A 17,911-nucleotide genomic window follows, 5' to 3' on the forward strand; every position below is an offset into this window, starting at 1 on the left:
TTAACTAGTGATATCGGTGAATTAACTAGTGATATCGGTGAATAGTGTGACACCATTGAAATAAGTCATCTAGTAGAAAATTTTTAAAGTTTTAACCGGTGACACCAGAGACCATCAATCATAGATCTGACTGCTCACCGGTCAATTAATCAGTCTGGTATAGTCTATGTATGAAGTAATTCATCGTGTGGAATAGATCGCATTACCTATTCAAAGGGGCATTACACATGAGTGGACAAGGTTAAAAAGAAAATAACAATTTTATTATAATAAATAAAGTTTCGTCGTCTATGTGCAGATTATCTAGCTCATTGCTAGTTTCTTTATTTATATATCTGTTCCAAAAAAAATTATTTTGCGTACTCAGTCCCTTGATCATAACATTCATTTCACTTATAGTCCTTGGAGAGTAAAAAATTCATAAAATTCTTAGGGTATTTTAGTTTTCACGAGGGATGAGAGATTGAAAGCGAAATGAAAATTTAGATCAAGGGGTTAAACTCGCAAAAAGCCTCGCTTACGGGGAGTGAAATCAACGAAATACTGCATGGAACTTATAAAAAAAAATAAGACTAAACTCACGTAAACTATTAAAAGTTGTGTTGACAAAGAGACATGGGACTCTTTACTTTTTTCTGAATTTGGCTATGTTTCCATTTGACTCTTATTCCGGAGGGGTGTGGTGTATGATTCCATGTCTCCTGAAAACAGACCAAATTTAATTAAGTGGCAGATTAAGTAATAAAGAAACAACAATTATAATTACTGAATTAAGAGCTATATAGAAAAAAACCATTAAGTGGTAAGTAAAGATGTCATTAGTTTTAATTTTTGTGTACCTTTATATACAATAGGTATTTTTGAGTATTAAATTTAATGATCAAGCAATATTTATCATTCATGAATCAAGAATTATTATTAAACAATAATGTTGACAAAATGACAATGTTAATCAATTATACCGTTAGATATGGGCTTATCAGGCTCTTGACTAAAAGACTTTTTAGTGACATAATCACAAAATTGACCCAACATTAAAAACACAACTTAAAACACACGTTCGTGGAAAAGTTCCATCACTTGTTTGGTGGGTAATTCCACAATTAAAATCTTATCTTTTTTCCTATTATTACATATATGCTTGATTTTCTGCATTATAAATAGCGTTAAATCTCTTACGGAATTTCATAACCAGAAGATATGGAATCAAAACTTGTAATACTTGCTCTTCTAGTTATAACTATTCTCGCTGTCACAGGTTTATTTTTTTTCATTCCGTTGAACTTTATTAACTAGTCATTAAATATGAAAGGTAATTTGTACATCACTTAAATATGTTTTAAAGTGTTGTACTGCAAAACACTATAAAATACGTTTGGTGGTCTACAAATCGCTCCCCCTTTAAACATGATACTCCGTATATGTTTGTGTTAGTATTGGTTTTAAGGTATAGCAGCATACATACAATTTCAAAACATAATTTTGTAAGAAAATGTAGCTTTGTTACTCGTGTGTACTTTTATAAGATAGTTGAATAACTATTTCAATGATTTCCATTTTATTTGTGTAATATAGATGCACAATCGGTTGGCGTGTGCTACGGGCGAATTGGTGATGGTTTACCCTCGCCACAAGACGTGGTAAAGCTTTACCAAAACAAGGGTATAACAAGGATGCGAATCTACGATCCAGATCAAGCAACTCTCCAAGCACTCAAAGGAACCAACATCGAACTCATGCTTGGTGTTCCTAACGACGCCTTACAATCCCTTAACGATCAAAACGCCGCAAACACTTGGGTTAACAACAACGTCGTTAAGTACCCCGACGTTAAGTTTAGATACATTGCCGTAGGAAATGAAGTAGACCCAAATAACGAAAATAGTAAATATGTAAATTTTCTACTTCCGGCGTTACAAAATGTTCACAACGCAATTAAATCCGCAAACCTAGATAACAAAATTAAAGTCTCAACCGCAACCTACACTGGTCTCTTAGACAAAACGTTTCCACCAAGTAATGGCGTTTTTAAAGATAATGTAAAGGGGTTTATCGGGCCGATAATTAAATATCTAGCCCAAAATAATTTACCTATGCTTGCTAACATTTACCCGTATTTTGGTTACCTTGGTGACCCGAATAAGAATCTTCCGTACGCATTGTTTACTGCACCGGGAACTGTTGTGAACGATAATGGTCGAATGTATTCTAACTTATTTGACGCGCAATTAGATGCTCATTACGCAGCTCAAGCGCCACTTGGTGGACAAAATGTGGAGATTGTTGTGTCGGAAAGCGGATGGCCTTCAGCTGGTGGTGATGGAACGACATTAGATAATGCTGGAACTTATTATAAAAATTTGATTCGACATGTTAAAGGGACATCAGGGACACCATTGAAGCCGGGAAGATCGATAGAGACGTATTTGTTTGCGATGTTCGATGAAAATAAAAAAACCGGAGCTGAAACAGAGAAACATTTCGGGATTTTTTCGCCTAATCAACAGGCTAAGTACCAGTTGAGCTTCTAATATGGGGTATACATTTCGCCTAATCATCATTTTGGGAACTAAGAATAATGTTTAAATATAGAAAATAAAGTGGTCGTTTTGCTACTAATATGGAGTATACATGTATGTATAATTGAATAAATCATGTTGGTGATAAACCAAGAGTCTATATATGATTTGATTTTTTATGGGATTGAATTTTGTTGTTGTTTTTGTTGTTGTTGTTGTTGTTGTCGTCCTGTATCGTTATAATAAGCTCGTCAATTTCTTCCTTTTTATTTGCTCATAACTATTATTTCTAACCAACGACCAATTGGCAAGTGGTACCCGGCTCTTGATCCCTGGGCCCGCAGTTGTATACCCCTTGCCAAAAATGGGGTGCAGGTTCGAATCTGGATTGCGCCAACTGTTGGGTATTGGGGGGAGGAGTTTTACACGGCTTACTTAGCCCTTACGGGGTGGCCGGTATGGGTGCTACGGCACACGGTGTCAGGGTTTCACCGCCAAATTAAACCTTTTGCCAAAACTATTATTTCTAGCAATCAAGTTGGAAAATGGATATGATATCTGTTTTTTTTTCTCTCCCAAATTATACTATATTTCATGCCATCATTGTCGTTTGATACTATTTTTCATTAGAGGCAAAATGGTAACTTTATCTCTTTTTTTCCCTCCTTTCTTGATTTTATTGCTAACCCAATGAAGTAGGGCCTACCAACCCTAGTTATTGAACAATATATAAGTTAAGTAAGCTTATACGAAGGAACATTTAACTATAAATGACCTTGGTCAAAACAAACTTTTTTACAAAAAACTATATGATAGTGTACTCCACCTTTGACATGTTAAGGATCGCTTCGTAAACAATCATTCACAAAACAAATGCCGAACATAGGAGTACAAAGACACTCACACCTGCTAACAGAACGGTGGCATTGAATATAGCGCTCCATAACCTCGGTCAAATAAAAGTCAAGATAATGAGACTGTTTCTAGCTCGGCCGGACCGTATCTAACTAAGGCAATGGACAGCCATGTTTTCCCTTGAAGGACCCAGTTTGAAAAAGTTAAAGAATCTTTTCATAATTCATAGAGAACCAACAATGCCTCAAAATATGGTGTTGCACTTTTACAAATAAGAGGGTGTGGCGACCCGACAAAATCGTCATTTGACGGCGTCGTCCACTTAGGTCCCGTTACGAGGTCATAAGTCCTTAAAGCAACGTTTGACCAAAATATGGCGCATTCATTTCAAATGTAAAGATGTTTCAAAGTTTACAAATTAGTTCAACGACTTAATACGTTACAACGTTTTTAAAGTACAAATGAAACCTATGCGACACAAATTAAGATAATGTCAAAAGACGCTCCATGTATGCATGTATACTCGACATCCAAGCAAGTATCAAAATAGAGTGCGGAAGCATGTATCACTTAGCGTTCAAGGACCTGAGAAAATATATAGAAAACTGTCAACGAAAAAAGTTGGTGAAATCATAGGTGTATTAGTAAATGTTGTTTTTAAACCACGAGATTTTGTATTTCCATAACGTTGATTATCCAAATCGTTTTCGTTCCAAAGTTATTATTCGTTTGTGGAGCACCCAATTATCAAAACTTAACTGTATACGTACCCCGTTATCATAGTGTTAGAACCTACACTATATACTCAAAAATATATTTCATCCGCTAACGGTAGCGAACCGTCCGAATGAGGGCTTATCAAACCCGTATGGATCCACACAACATAAGTTCACGTTTACACCCTGCAAGTGTAACTAATGATAATTGAATTGAGGCCTTTTTGTTCTAACTCGCACGTGGAATGTTTGTTTTCGTACTTGTGTTCAAAGCATAAAAGTTTGATACGTATATGTTTCTCATCCCATAGTTTAAAGCGTAAAAGTTGTTGAAAAGGTGGGACTATGATCTCACCTTGAGTGCACGAATATAAATGTACTTCACAAGTAAACGTGTGCAAGAACGAATGATAGTCTTGACCTAAACAAATAGGTTGTATCAATATCGATAAACACGGTCGGTCAATGTTGTTCAATTAGTCCTATGGCTCGTTACGACTCGATTATATAGCATGTGAATCACGTTGTCAAGTTTCATGCAAGATACAAGTACAAGAGAGAGGTTATAACGATTAAACAAAGTATTGGTTAAGTTTGAATAAAAGTCAACTTTGGTCAAGTCAAAGTCAACGAAAAAGTCAACACTTTCGGTTCGGGCCTTGAATCGGACAATTTTTTTGAGTTATATAATCATATATGAGCATGTTAGAACAAGTTACATGTTAATCGGAGGTGCGGAGCATAGTTAGAATTAAACGGTAAATGACCAAGCAAAGCAGAAATCTGTAGTTCATTTGGACGGTGTCCAAATTGGCTGGACGGTGTCCAGTAAAGTAGGCCTGGACGGCATCCAAGGATTGGGACGGCGTCCAAAAACACCTGAGTTGCTGAATGCAGAAATTTCACAAGTGCACGAACCAAACTTCAAACAATCACAACATATGATCTGAAAACACTTAAAACATGTATCTTATATCGTTGAAAAGGTATTTTGACGAGGAAAACAACTAAGCACATTTCATCAATCAAAAACATCATTTACAATAATCAAATCCAAGTTGAATGTTCATTTAATATTCATCATAAATGATTCAAGTTCATAAATGCATATTGATGATTCGGGCAATAAATGCACACATACAATACGCCGTTTCGTAGTTAATTACGTATACAATACAACTAAACACTTACCAACAACCCTTCCTAGCATTCAATGCATGAAGAGTTTATTTTTAAGTCTAACAAACCCTAACCAAAATCACAAAATCAATAATCATGTTAGTGAAGTTTTCTTAGGCAACCTACACATCAAGATGAAGCTAGAGATGCTAGTAACACATTTAATACATGAACTTTTAACATCTAACAACATTTAAACAACCAAATCTCAACATCAAACTAGCCACTTTTTAAAATCAAGCTATATGCTCAAAAAGTCAAGAACGAGCAAACAAATCATATATTCATGTTAGTCTCGAGCCATAGACACTAATTAACACTTTTATAAGTCAAAAACATAAAAAACAAAGAATCTAGAGTTTTTAGAAAGTTACCCAAAAGAGATGAAGTTGGTATGGAATTGAAGAGGAAGATGCAAGGATTCCAAATATGTAATTTGTTTTGAAGAACGCTTGCTAGATCGAAAATGGATGATGAATCTTTGATTTGGGAGTTGAGAGTAAAAATATGGAAGTATGAGATGTGGGAGGTGATGAATGAGTAGAGGAGGAGGTTTGAATAGTTGACCTAGTCAACTAGTTTGACCTCTTGGCAAGTTTAGTCCCTCGAGTTTAAAATCGGGTGCGTGAATTAACCTAACAAATTATTTTAAATACGCATGAATAACGAGAGATGCTATAATTTAATAACGGACTTTAAATTAAATAAACGGAAAGTAAACGAAAAAAGGCGGGTTGTTATAGAGGGTATAAGCATTAGAAGAGGCATGACCCATTTTTCACTAGCATGTCACAACATGCTCTGTATTACCTCTCGATGACGTATAGCAAATCAACTTTACTACCTTCGAGGAATCACCAACGAAGAGCGTAAACACTCTACATACTCTTTTATCACATACCTCTGTGATTAGAATTATTCAACATGGAAAATTCTCCAAAATACACTTTTTCAATGTTTTCGTTCAAAATACACTTTTTGAAAAAAAATTGTCTTTTTACACCATTATGTCGACCAACAATATGGTCGACTACCCTTTTAACTTGGTCGACCACCTCATTTTTCAAGGTGGTCGACCAAACTTCATTCAGAGCATGGTCGACTACCATGTAAACATGGTCGACTACCACCTCAATTATGTGAAGACCCGTCCTAATCCATAAGGATGAATGCAATAACATATGGTTACATTGCGAGGTATTTGACCTCTATATGATACATTTTATAAACATTGCATTTGTTTTTTTTAAGACAAACTTTCATTTCATCGAAAGTTGACAGGCATGCATGCCATTTCATAATATCCAATCTATAAATGACCTAATCTGTCTTTCTTCTTAATAATAATCTCTATTGAACTCAACAACTTGAATGCAACGTCTTTTGAAATATGCCATGAATGATTCCAAGTAATATCTTTAAAATGAGCAAATGCACAGTGGAAGATTTCTTTCAAACCTGAGAATAAACATGCTTAAAAGTGTCAACCAAAAGGTTGGTGAGTTCATTAGTTTATCATCAATATTCATTTCCATCATTTTTATAGACCACAAGATTTTCATTTCCATTTCTCATAAATATACAACTCATACATAGAGATAAAAAAAAATCATTCTTATGGATTGAATACCCTTAACCGACATTAACAAGATGCATATAGAATATCCCCATCATTCTGGGACATCCTTTGGACATGATAATTTCGAAGTACAAAAGCATCCGCAACATGGATGGGGCTTGTTGGGCTCAATAGATCTATCTTTAGGATTCGCGTCAATTAGGGGCCAGTTCCCTAATTCTTAGGCTACCAAGCTAAAAGGGGCATATTTGTCATAACCCGTCCTTAACCATAAGAACGCGTTAGATAACGTATGATTTCATTGCGAGGTATTGACCTCTATATGAGACATTTTTGAAAGAAAACTGCATATATTATACATTACAAACCATAACCATTATTTTTGTTACAAGCTTAAGACAATAAAAAGAAGATTAACGTTTAGCGATAATCTTCGACTTACAAACTTTACAAATGATGACAACAACACGGTTTCTAGCATATTTTACAATACAACATCTTGGATATGCAGTTTTATTTTTGACACAAACATGCGTACGCAAGATCCTGGTTAGATCCAACATGATGCAGCGGAAGCTTTAGAAATCACCTGAGAATAGACATGTTTTAAAAAGGTCAACATAAAGTTGGTGAGATATAGGTTTAATGCCGGCAGCAATATATATATAGACCACAAGATTTCGTATATAAACAGTTTAATAAAAGTATTCTAAGTGGTTGAGCACTTGGTAACCATACTTAACATTTTCACGTCGCATATTCCCTTTAATATGAAATCTTACTACACCGTACCAAGTGTAGTCACAAAACGAAGTACTGTGCAACCGTTGAATACTGGTCGTCCAGTCCGGTTGGGGTTGTCAGGCCCGATAGATCTATCAACAGGATTCGCGTTTACAATACCGCTGTAAATATTAGTTACCAAGCTACAGGGAAGTATGCCAGTGGTACAACTCAACGTAGAACATATTTTTCAGTTACTTGTGTCCATATCGTAAAACATAAAATACATGTATTCTCATCCCGAAATATTTAGAGTTTAAAAGTGGGACTATATACTCACCCTTGTCTTGATGATATATATATTTTGACTCGGTCTTCCGGTTGATATCACGAACCTATCCATATATAATATATCAATATGTTTTCATTTTAAAACAAACGTTATATATATATATACTTGTTATACTTTTAATATTTTGAATATTTCCTTAGTCCGTAGTTAGCATTCCGATGTTAGTAATTCAATTTTAATGGTTCATTTTTAGATGTTTAATATACCCGCAATAAACAAAACCCCCAACGAAATAAATAAAACCCCATCGTATATGTATTGGTCGAGATTAATCTTGACCCATGGTACCGGTGTTGTCAAATGACGTGTTGCGTACATAAAGTACCGGTGTTGTCAAATGACGTGTTGCGTACAATCATGGGATCTTATGATTAATCTTCTCGTGTTGTTTACGGGTGATCCTGAACCATATGAAATTGAATTATGAGTACATATATATAAAATATCATGTTATCTTAGAAGTATGTGATTTTATGTAAATTTTTCCAATGAATCCCGAAGTTGAAAATGTCTAGGATAGCCAATTTTGTTTCGGTCATAGTTTCTTCGTTACAAGTCCGTTTTCGTTGATTCAAATTGCCATCTTCTTGGATCGAGTTCTTCTTTAAGACTATGAACTGTAAATACCTTGGTTTGTATTCAAAATCATACGGCATAAGTGAAAGTTTAGTGAAACATATGAAGTTAAACATTTTGTTACAACAAAATCATTTAATGACCATTTTTCCAAAAATACTTATACTTTGAAAAACCAAGTTTTACCTTGTTAAATTAACATATAAATAAGTTATGTTACATGTCTTGAAGTATTTTAAAAGTTAAGTTAGAAGGATCTATTTAGTTTGCAAACAAGTTTGAAAACATTCAAACTATGTTCTTGTTGTTAAACTTTTGTACCACAAAATAAGATAGCTATATATATATGAATTGAATAAGGTTATGAACATAGATTCTACCTCAAGTTCCTTGGATAAGTTTGCTGTAAAAGAGGAGTAAGAAGCTAGAATCAAAAGGGTGATAGAAGTGGATGAAAGATTGGAAGTAAGTTGGTGTTCTTGGAAGGTTTTCTTGAAGTGTTTTTGTATGGTTTTCTTTATGGTGTTTAAGTAAGGTTTTTATGGCTAGATCTTCTTGGTAAGTTACTGAATTGTTATGGAGTTCAAAGGGTAAGAGAGAATGTGTGTTTAGCTTAAGAAATTTGAAGTTAAAATGAATGAAAATGATGATACATATAAGCTAAAAAAAACGTGAATGGGGGGTATGGAGACAAAAATTCAAGCTATCATTTTATGTATCTAGTCTTATTTGCATCCAAGTTCAATTACCTAGCTCTAAGGGCAGTAACAAGAGTAGGTTTGGTGGTGATTTGATGTGTATTTACTATTAGTAAATACGTATAAAAGCTAGGTATGATACGAGTATAAATACTCTAGGTATACGTATAGAAATTTTGTGAAAAATGGAATGAGGATTCAAATATAGCTATCTTTTGTGAATACACTTATATGGTTTTATGTATTTAAGTCTTTAAAAGTGATTAAATACATTACTTATACAATATATGTATAAACATTATATGTCTTAAGTATTTATGTCAAATAACGTTACGTATAGTTATCGTTTTGAAAACTTAAGTTAGTAGTTTCAAAATACACATAACTTGTTGTTATTAATACAAAATGAGATATTAAAACATTTATTAATCATGTTAAATATGTATATATACATTTATATACACAAACGTATAATTATCATATATTGTATAGTTCGTGATATCATCGGTCAAACTAGACGGTCAAACGTTGTGTAAAACTCTTTTCGGAAATATCAGTCTCGACAATTTGGATTGCTTATCATGTTGGCAAGGTTTAATTTATGTAAATATTAATCTTATAAGTATAGAATGATCGAAAAAGTGCGGGTCGTTACATTACCTCCCCGTTAAATAAATTTCGTCCCGAAATTTTAAAATTGTACCTATTTTGCGTCATCGAGAAACAAGTGCGGATACTTTCGTTTCATCTGATCCTCTCGTTCCCAAGTAAACTCAGGACCTCTTCTAGCATTCCAACGAACCTTAACAATCGGTATATTGCTCTGTTTGAGCTGTTTAACTTCACGGTCCATGATTTCAATTGGTTCTTCGACGAATTGTAGTTTCTCGTCGACATGGATTTCTTCAAGAGGAATGGTGAGGTCTTCCTTTGCAAGACACTTCTTAAGGTTTGAGACGTGAAAGGTATTATGTACTCCGGCGAGTTGTTGCGGTAACTCGAGTCGATAAGCTACCGGTCCAATGCGTTCGATGATCTTGAACGGGCCTACGTACCTTGGGTTTAGTTTACCCCTTTTGCCGAAACGTATCACACCTTTCCAAGGTGACACCTTTAGCATAACCATGTCCCCGACCTGAAACTCTAATGGTTTCCTTCGAACATCGGCGTAGCTCTTTTGGCGACTACGGGCTATTTTCAATCTCTCCTTGATTTGTACTATCTTCTCGGTCGTTTCGTGTATGATCTCGGGACCAGTTAAATGTCGATCTCCTACTTCATTCCAACAGATAGGAGATCTACACTTCCTTCCGTACAATGCTTCGAATGGCGCAGCTCCAATGCTCGCATGATAACTATTATTATACGAGAATTCTGCTAACGGTAGATATTTATCCCATCCGTTTCCAAAATCGATCACACATGCCCTGAGCATGTCTTCAAGAGTCTGAATTGTTCTTTCACTCTGCCCGTCCGTTTGCGGATGATATGCGGTACTCATATCCAAACGAGTTCCTAGTGCCTCCTGTAGTGATTGCCAAAACTTTGAGGTAAATCTACTATCACGATCGGATATAATGGAAATAGGTATTCCATGCCTTGAAACAACTTCCTTTATATACAATCGTAATAGTTTCTCCATTCTATCTGTTTCCTTTATAGGCAAGAAATGTGCAGATTTGGTAAGACGATCAACAATTACCCAAATGGTGTCGTATCCCCAGGCAGTCTTTGGTAACTTCGTGATGAAATCCATGGTAATACCGTCCCATTTCCATTCTGGAATTTTTGGTTGTTGAAGTAACCCTGACGGCTTCTGGTGTTCTGCTTTGACTTTGGAACAAGTTAAACATTCCCCAACATATGTTGCAACGTCTGTCTTCAAATTAGGCCACCAATAATGCGTCTTAAGATCTTGGTACATCTTTCCAACTCCAGGATGTATCGAATATCTTGTCTTATGTGCCTCGTTCAATATCAACTTCCTTAATCCACCCAACTTCGGTACCCAAATACGATTTGCAAAATATCGAATTCCATCTTCCCGCATAACGAGTTGCTTCTCATACTTCTTCATTATTTCATTTCCTTTATTTTCTTTAGTAAGTGCTTCTCGTTGAACTTCTTTGATTTGTGAGTTGAGATTCATGCGAATTTTTATATTCATTGCTCGAACTCGAATTGGTTCTCGTTCCTTTCTGCTTAAAGCATCGGCCACCACGTTCGCCTTTCCGGGATGATAACGAATTTCACAATCATAGTCGTTTATTAACTCGACCCACCTACGTTGCCTCATGTTCAATTGTTTCTGATCAAAAATATGTTGAAGGCTTTTATGATCAGTAAACACAGTGAATTTAACCCCATACAAGTAGTGTCTCCACATCTTCAATGCAAACACGACTGCTCCCAATTCTAGATCATGCGTCGTATAATTTCGCTCGTGAATCTTCAATTGTCGGGATGCAAATGCAATAACTTTCTTCCGTTGCATAAGAACACAACCAAAACCTTGTCGCGAAGCGTCACAATATATTTCAAAATCATCGTTCCCTTCTGGTAACGATAATATAGGCGCCGTAGTTAACTTCTTCTTCAGTATTTGAAATGCGTTCTCCTGCTCCGAGGTCCATTCATATTTCTTCCCTTTTTGCGTTAACGCTGTCAACGGCTTAGCTATTCGGGAAAAATCTTGAATAAACCTTCTATAATAACCGGCTAAACCCAAAAATTGGCGTATCTGCGTTGGTGTCTTAGGAGTCTCCCATTTTTCAATAGCTTCAGTTTTTGCTGGATCAACCTGAATTCCTTCGCTATTAACAACGTGACCAAGAAATTGCACTTCTTTCAACCAGAAAGCACACTTAGAAAATTTAGCATAAAGTTGTTCTTTTCTTAACAACTCCAGTATCAACCTTAAATGCTCTTCATGCTCTTGCTCACTCTTGGAATAGATAAGAATATCATCAATGAAAACGATAACAAACTTATCTAAATACGGACTACAAACTCGATTCATGAGGTCCATGAATACAGCTGGCGCATTCGTCAATCCAAACGGCATAACCAAAAATTCGTAATGACCATAACGTGTCCGAAAAGCAGTTTTCGGAATATCTTCTTCTTTGACGCGTAGTTGATGATAACCTGATCTTAGGTCGATTTTTGAATACACACATGATCCTTGCAACTGATCAAATAAGTCATCAATTCTCTGTAGTGGATACCGATTCTTGATAGTTAACTTATTTAATTCACGATAATCTATACACATCCTGAAAGATCCATCTTTCTTCTTAACAAACAAAATTGGAGCTCCCCACGGTGAAGTACTTGGTCGTATGAATCCACGGTCCAGTAATTCTTTTAACTGACTTTGAAGTTCTTTTAACTCGGACGGTGCAAGTCTATATGGAGCACGAGCCACTGGTGCAGCTCCTGGTACTAAATCTATTTGAAATTCTACCGATCTAAATGGAGGTAATCCCGGCAACTCTTCCGGAAAAACTTCAGGAAAATCTCTTGCCACAGGCACGTCGTTGATACACTTTTCTTTCTTTTCGACTTTATTAACATGTGCTAAAATAGCGTAACATCCCTTTTCTAAACACTTCTTGGCTTTCAAACAGTTAATGAGTTTTAGCTTTGAATTACCCTTCTCTCCATAAATCATCACCGGCATTTTATCCTTACCAGGAATACGAATTGCCTTCTTGGCACAAACAACTTCCGCTCCTACTTTGGACATCCAGTCCATGCCGACTATTACATTAAAACCTCCTAATTCTACGGGTATTAAGTCGATTTTAAACGTTTCTCCGGCTAGATTTATTTCACAATCACGACAAATTTTATCGGCTTTGATTAGTTTACCATTAGCTAACTCAATCAAGTACTTAGCATCTAGAGGTAATGATGAACAATTCAATTTAGTGTAAAAATTTCTACACACATAACTTCTATCGGCGCCAGTATCAAATAAAATAGATGCTGATAAGTTATTAATGGTAAACGTACCCGTAACAAGCTCCGGGTCTTCTCGTGCCTCTCTAGCATTAATAACAAACGCTCTTCCACGTGCAGGTCCGCCATTCTTTTCTGGATTCGGGCACTGACTCTTATAGTGACCTTGTTTTCCACACCCAAAACAAGTAATGTTAGCCAAAGCAGTTCTATTTGCGTTGGTGGCAGGAGTCTTGTTACCATTTGTAACGAGAGCCTTACAATCTTCAGCAAGATGTCCCTGTCTATTGCATTTAGTGCACAACACACTACAGTAACCAAAATGATGTTTGTGACAACGGTTGCATAAAGGACTTTGTCCTTTGTAACCAAAGCCTGAACCACTACCCGCACCTTTCGTGGTTTCTTGTTTCTTATAAGGTTGTTGTTGGTTACCTCGATCATAACCTCCATTCCACTTTTTCTTGTTCCCCAATACCTTCACCTCAGTATTGAATGCTTTCTTGTCCAAAATGACCTGATCCATTAGCTCGTTCGCCATGGTTATAGCTTCATGAATTGTCTTAGGTTTCGACGCCGTAACGTTTGCCTTGACCTTTTTGGGCAAACCACCTTTGTACATTTCAATCTTCCGTGCTTCGGTTGGAACCAATTCAGGACATAGTAAAACCAATTCCATGAATCGCTGATTGTAGTTGGTGATTTCAGTACCAACCACCTTCAAACTTCGTAACTCATCTTCTAACTTAATAACCTCATTCCTTGGACAATACTCGGTGATTATCATCGCTTTGAATTCTTCCCATGGAGTATCATAAGCTACATCTCCTCCTACCGCCTTCACATAATTCTTCCACCATGTGAGTGCACTATCTTGTAAAGTGCACGATGCAAACTTGGTCATGTCTTTTTCATCACAACCACTGATTTTGAACACCGTCTCCATCTTTTCTATCCATCGGGTTAAACCGATCGGTCCTTCCGTTCCACTGAATGATGATGGCTTGCAAGCTTGGAACGTCTTGTAGGAGCATCCTACACGAGGATTTGGGTTAACTGCAGCAGCTCTTGCAGCCTCAACCCATAACATTCTGTCGTTCACTCGCTGGTTGATGAGTTCCTCGAGTTCTTGTTTCGTCATTCGATTCAATCGCGCCATTTCCTAATGAAAGAAAATAATTATTCACATGGAATATTATAGATGTAGTGTGTATTTATAGTACATTTATAGCTTGTTAATAATATGAACCAGGTATTATTATAAAAGCCTTTTCTTCTTATTAGCGTTTTATAATTATATCTAGGGTAGTACCTACCCGTTAATGTTCATACTTAATAGCTTAGTACAGAACCAATTACTACAATCTAAATAATACTTAACCATGGAAAATTATTGCATTTCATACTTCGCTATTTTACATATGCTTACATCAAACTTTAAACAAACCACACTAATAATATTATACAAAACATTATGTGATTCCATGGTTTAATACGGTAGCGCATCATTTGGTCTATTTCCCAAAACATTTATGTCCAGGGAATCCCCCAACGCGAATCCTAGCTGTCTCCCTACGTTTTGGCTGAGGAGCCGAAGAACTAGATGCAGGAATAGCACTAATAGGAATAGCGGGGATAGGGGTGGTAGTGTTGAGTGGAATTGGTGCCACATCATTCTCATTAAACTCGGGATTTGAATTTTCTAATTCATTAGCCTTTCGTTTCTTTCCTAGTTCGAACTCGTCTTTTGTAATTTCCTGTATTTCTTCCTCGGGTTCACTTTCCTCCTCGGGTTCACTTTCCTCCTCGGGTTCACTTTCCTCCTCGGGTTCACTTTCCGAGTTCTCTATAGTCGGTTCATCCGGAATTTGTGAGTCTTCCCCAAAGATATTATTTTCGTCATCCGATATGTTAATGACTGAAACACAATCTGAAGGTTCTGATTCGGAGTCGCTGAATGTGATAACAAGTTTTGAGCCCGACATCTATCATACAACAACTAACCCATTAGTACTACATAATATATAAATTTTAACCAACAATGATAAGCAATGGTTTTTAAATCAGACCCGGTCAAAGTCCAGACTTTACTAATGTATCCTAACGACTTCTCGGTTAGACACACTAATGCAAACCTGGTTCGCTAAGACCAACGCTCTGATACCACATGTCATAACCCGTCCTTAACCATAAGAACGCGTTAGATAACGTATGATTTCATTGCGAGGTATTGACCTCTATATGAGACATTTTTGAAAGAAAACTGCATATATTATACATTACAAACCATAACCATTATTTTTGTTACAAGCTTAAGACAATAAAAAGAAGATTAACGTTTAGCGATAATCTTCGACTTACAAACTTTACAAATGATGACAACAACACGGTTTCTAGCATATTTTACAATACAACATCTTGGATATGCAGTTTTATTTTTGACACAAACATGCGTACGCAAGATCCTGGTTAGATCCAACATGATGCAGCGGAAGCTTTAGAAATCACCTGAGAATAGACATGTTTTAAAAAGGTCAACATAAAGTTGGTGAGATATAGGTTTAATGCCGGCAGCAATATATATATAGACCACAAGATTTCGTATATAAACAGTTTAATAAAAGTATTCTAAGTGGTTGAGCACTTGGTAACCATACTTAACATTTTCACGTCGCATATTCCCTTTAATATGAAATCTTACTACACCGTACCAAGTGTAGTCACAAAACGAAGTACTGTGCAACCGTTGAATACTGGTCGTCCAGTCCGGTTGGGGTTGTCAGGCCCGATAGATCTATCAACAGGATTCGCGTTTACAATACCGCTGTAAATATTAGTTACCAAGCTACAGGGAAGTATGCCAGTGGTACAACTCAACGTAGAACATATTTTTCAGTTACTTGTGTCCATATCGTAAAACATAAAATACATGTATTCTCATCCCGAAATATTTAGAGTTTAAAAGTGGGACTATATACTCACCCTTGTCTTGATGATATATATATTTTGACTCGGTCTTCCGGTTGATATCACGAACCTATCCATATATAATATATCAATATGTTTTCATTTTAAAACAAACGTTATATATATATATACTTGTTATACTTTTAATATTTTGAATATTTCCTTAGTCCGTAGTTAGCATTCCGATGTTAGTAATTCAATTTTAATGGTTCATTTTTAGATGTTTAATATACCCGCAATAAACAAAACCCCCAACGAAATAAATAAAACCCCATCGTATATGTATTGGTCGAGATTAATCTTGACCCATGGTACCGGTGTTGTCAAATGACGTGTTGCGTACATAAAGTACCGGTGTTGTCAAATGACGTGTTGCGTACAATCATGGGATCTTATGATTAATCTTCTCGTGTTGTTTACGGGTGATCCTGAACCATATGAAATTGAATTATGAGTACATATATATAAAATATCATGTTATCTTAGAAGTATGTGATTTTATGTAAATTTTTCCAATGAATCCCGAAGTTGAAAATGTCTAGGATAGCCAATTTTGTTTCGGTCATAGTTTCTTCGTTACAAGTCCGTTTTCGTTGATTCAAATTGCCATCTTCTTGGATCGAGTTCTTCTTTAAGACTATGAACTGTAAATACCTTGGTTTGTATTCAAAATCATACGGCATAAGTGAAAGTTTAGTGAAACATATGAAGTTAAACATTTTGTTACAACAAAATCATTTAATGACCATTTTTCCAAAAATACTTATACTTTGAAAAACCAAGTTTTACCTTGTTAAATTAACATATAAATAAGTTATGTTACATGTCTTGAAGTATTTTAAAAGTTAAGTTAGAAGGATCTATTTAGTTTGCAAACAAGTTTGAAAACATTCAAACTATGTTCTTGTTGTTAAACTTTTGTACCACAAAATAAGATAGCTATATATATATGAATTGAATAAGGTTATGAACATAGATTCTACCTCAAGTTCCTTGGATAAGTTTGCTGTAAAAGAGGAGTAAGAAGCTAGAATCAAAAGGGTGATAGAAGTGGATGAAAGATTGGAAGTAAGTTGGTGTTCTTGGAAGGTTTTCTTGAAGTGTTTTTGTATGGTTTTCTTTATGGTGTTTAAGTAAGGTTTTTATGGCTAGATCTTCTTGGTAAGTTACTGAATTGTTATGGAGTTCAAAGGGTAAGAGAGAATGTGTGTTTAGCTTAAGAAATTTGAAGTTAAAATGAATGAAAATGATGATACATATAAGCTAAAAAAAACGTGAATGGGGGGTATGGAGACAAAAATTCAAGCTATCATTTTATGTATCTAGTCTTATTTGCATCCAAGTTCAATTACCTAGCTCTAAGGGCAGTAACAAGAGTAGGTTTGGTGGTGATTTGATGTGTATTTACTATTAGTAAATACGTATAAAAGCTAGGTATGATACGAGTATAAATACTCTAGGTATACGTATAGAAATTTTGTGAAAAATGGAATGAGGATTCAAATATAGCTATCTTTTGTGAATACACTTATATGGTTTTATGTATTTAAGTCTTTAAAAGTGATTAAATACATTACTTATACAATATATGTATAAACATTATATGTCTTAAGTATTTATGTCAAATAACGTTACGTATAGTTATCGTTTTGAAAACTTAAGTTAGTAGTTTCAAAATACACATATAACTTGTTGTTATTAATACAAAATGAGATATTAAAACATTTATTAATCATGTTAAATATGTATATATACATTTATATACACAAACGTATAATTATCAT

At 35.4% G+C, this 17,911-nt stretch overlaps 1 protein-coding gene across 1 annotated transcript; it reads left to right on the top strand.

Moving 5' to 3' along the window:
- Positions 1-1,115: 1,115 nt before the first annotated feature.
- On the top strand, positions 1,116-2,708 carry LOC139844369 (glucan endo-1,3-beta-glucosidase-like). The gene is made up of 2 exons (XM_071834590.1): positions 1,116-1,258; positions 1,576-2,708. The coding sequence occupies exons 1-2, from the start codon at positions 1,201-1,203 to the stop codon at positions 2,529-2,531; spliced, it is 1,014 nt and encodes a 337-aa protein (XP_071690691.1). The 5' UTR covers positions 1,116-1,200; the 3' UTR covers positions 2,532-2,708.
- The last annotated feature ends 15,203 nt before the right edge of the window (positions 2,709-17,911 follow it).

The sequence above is a fragment of the Rutidosis leptorrhynchoides genome, chromosome 4 (genome assembly GCF_046630445.1).
Source record: "Rutidosis leptorrhynchoides isolate AG116_Rl617_1_P2 chromosome 4, CSIRO_AGI_Rlap_v1, whole genome shotgun sequence".
Taxonomy (NCBI): domain Eukaryota; kingdom Viridiplantae; phylum Streptophyta; class Magnoliopsida; order Asterales; family Asteraceae; genus Rutidosis; species Rutidosis leptorrhynchoides.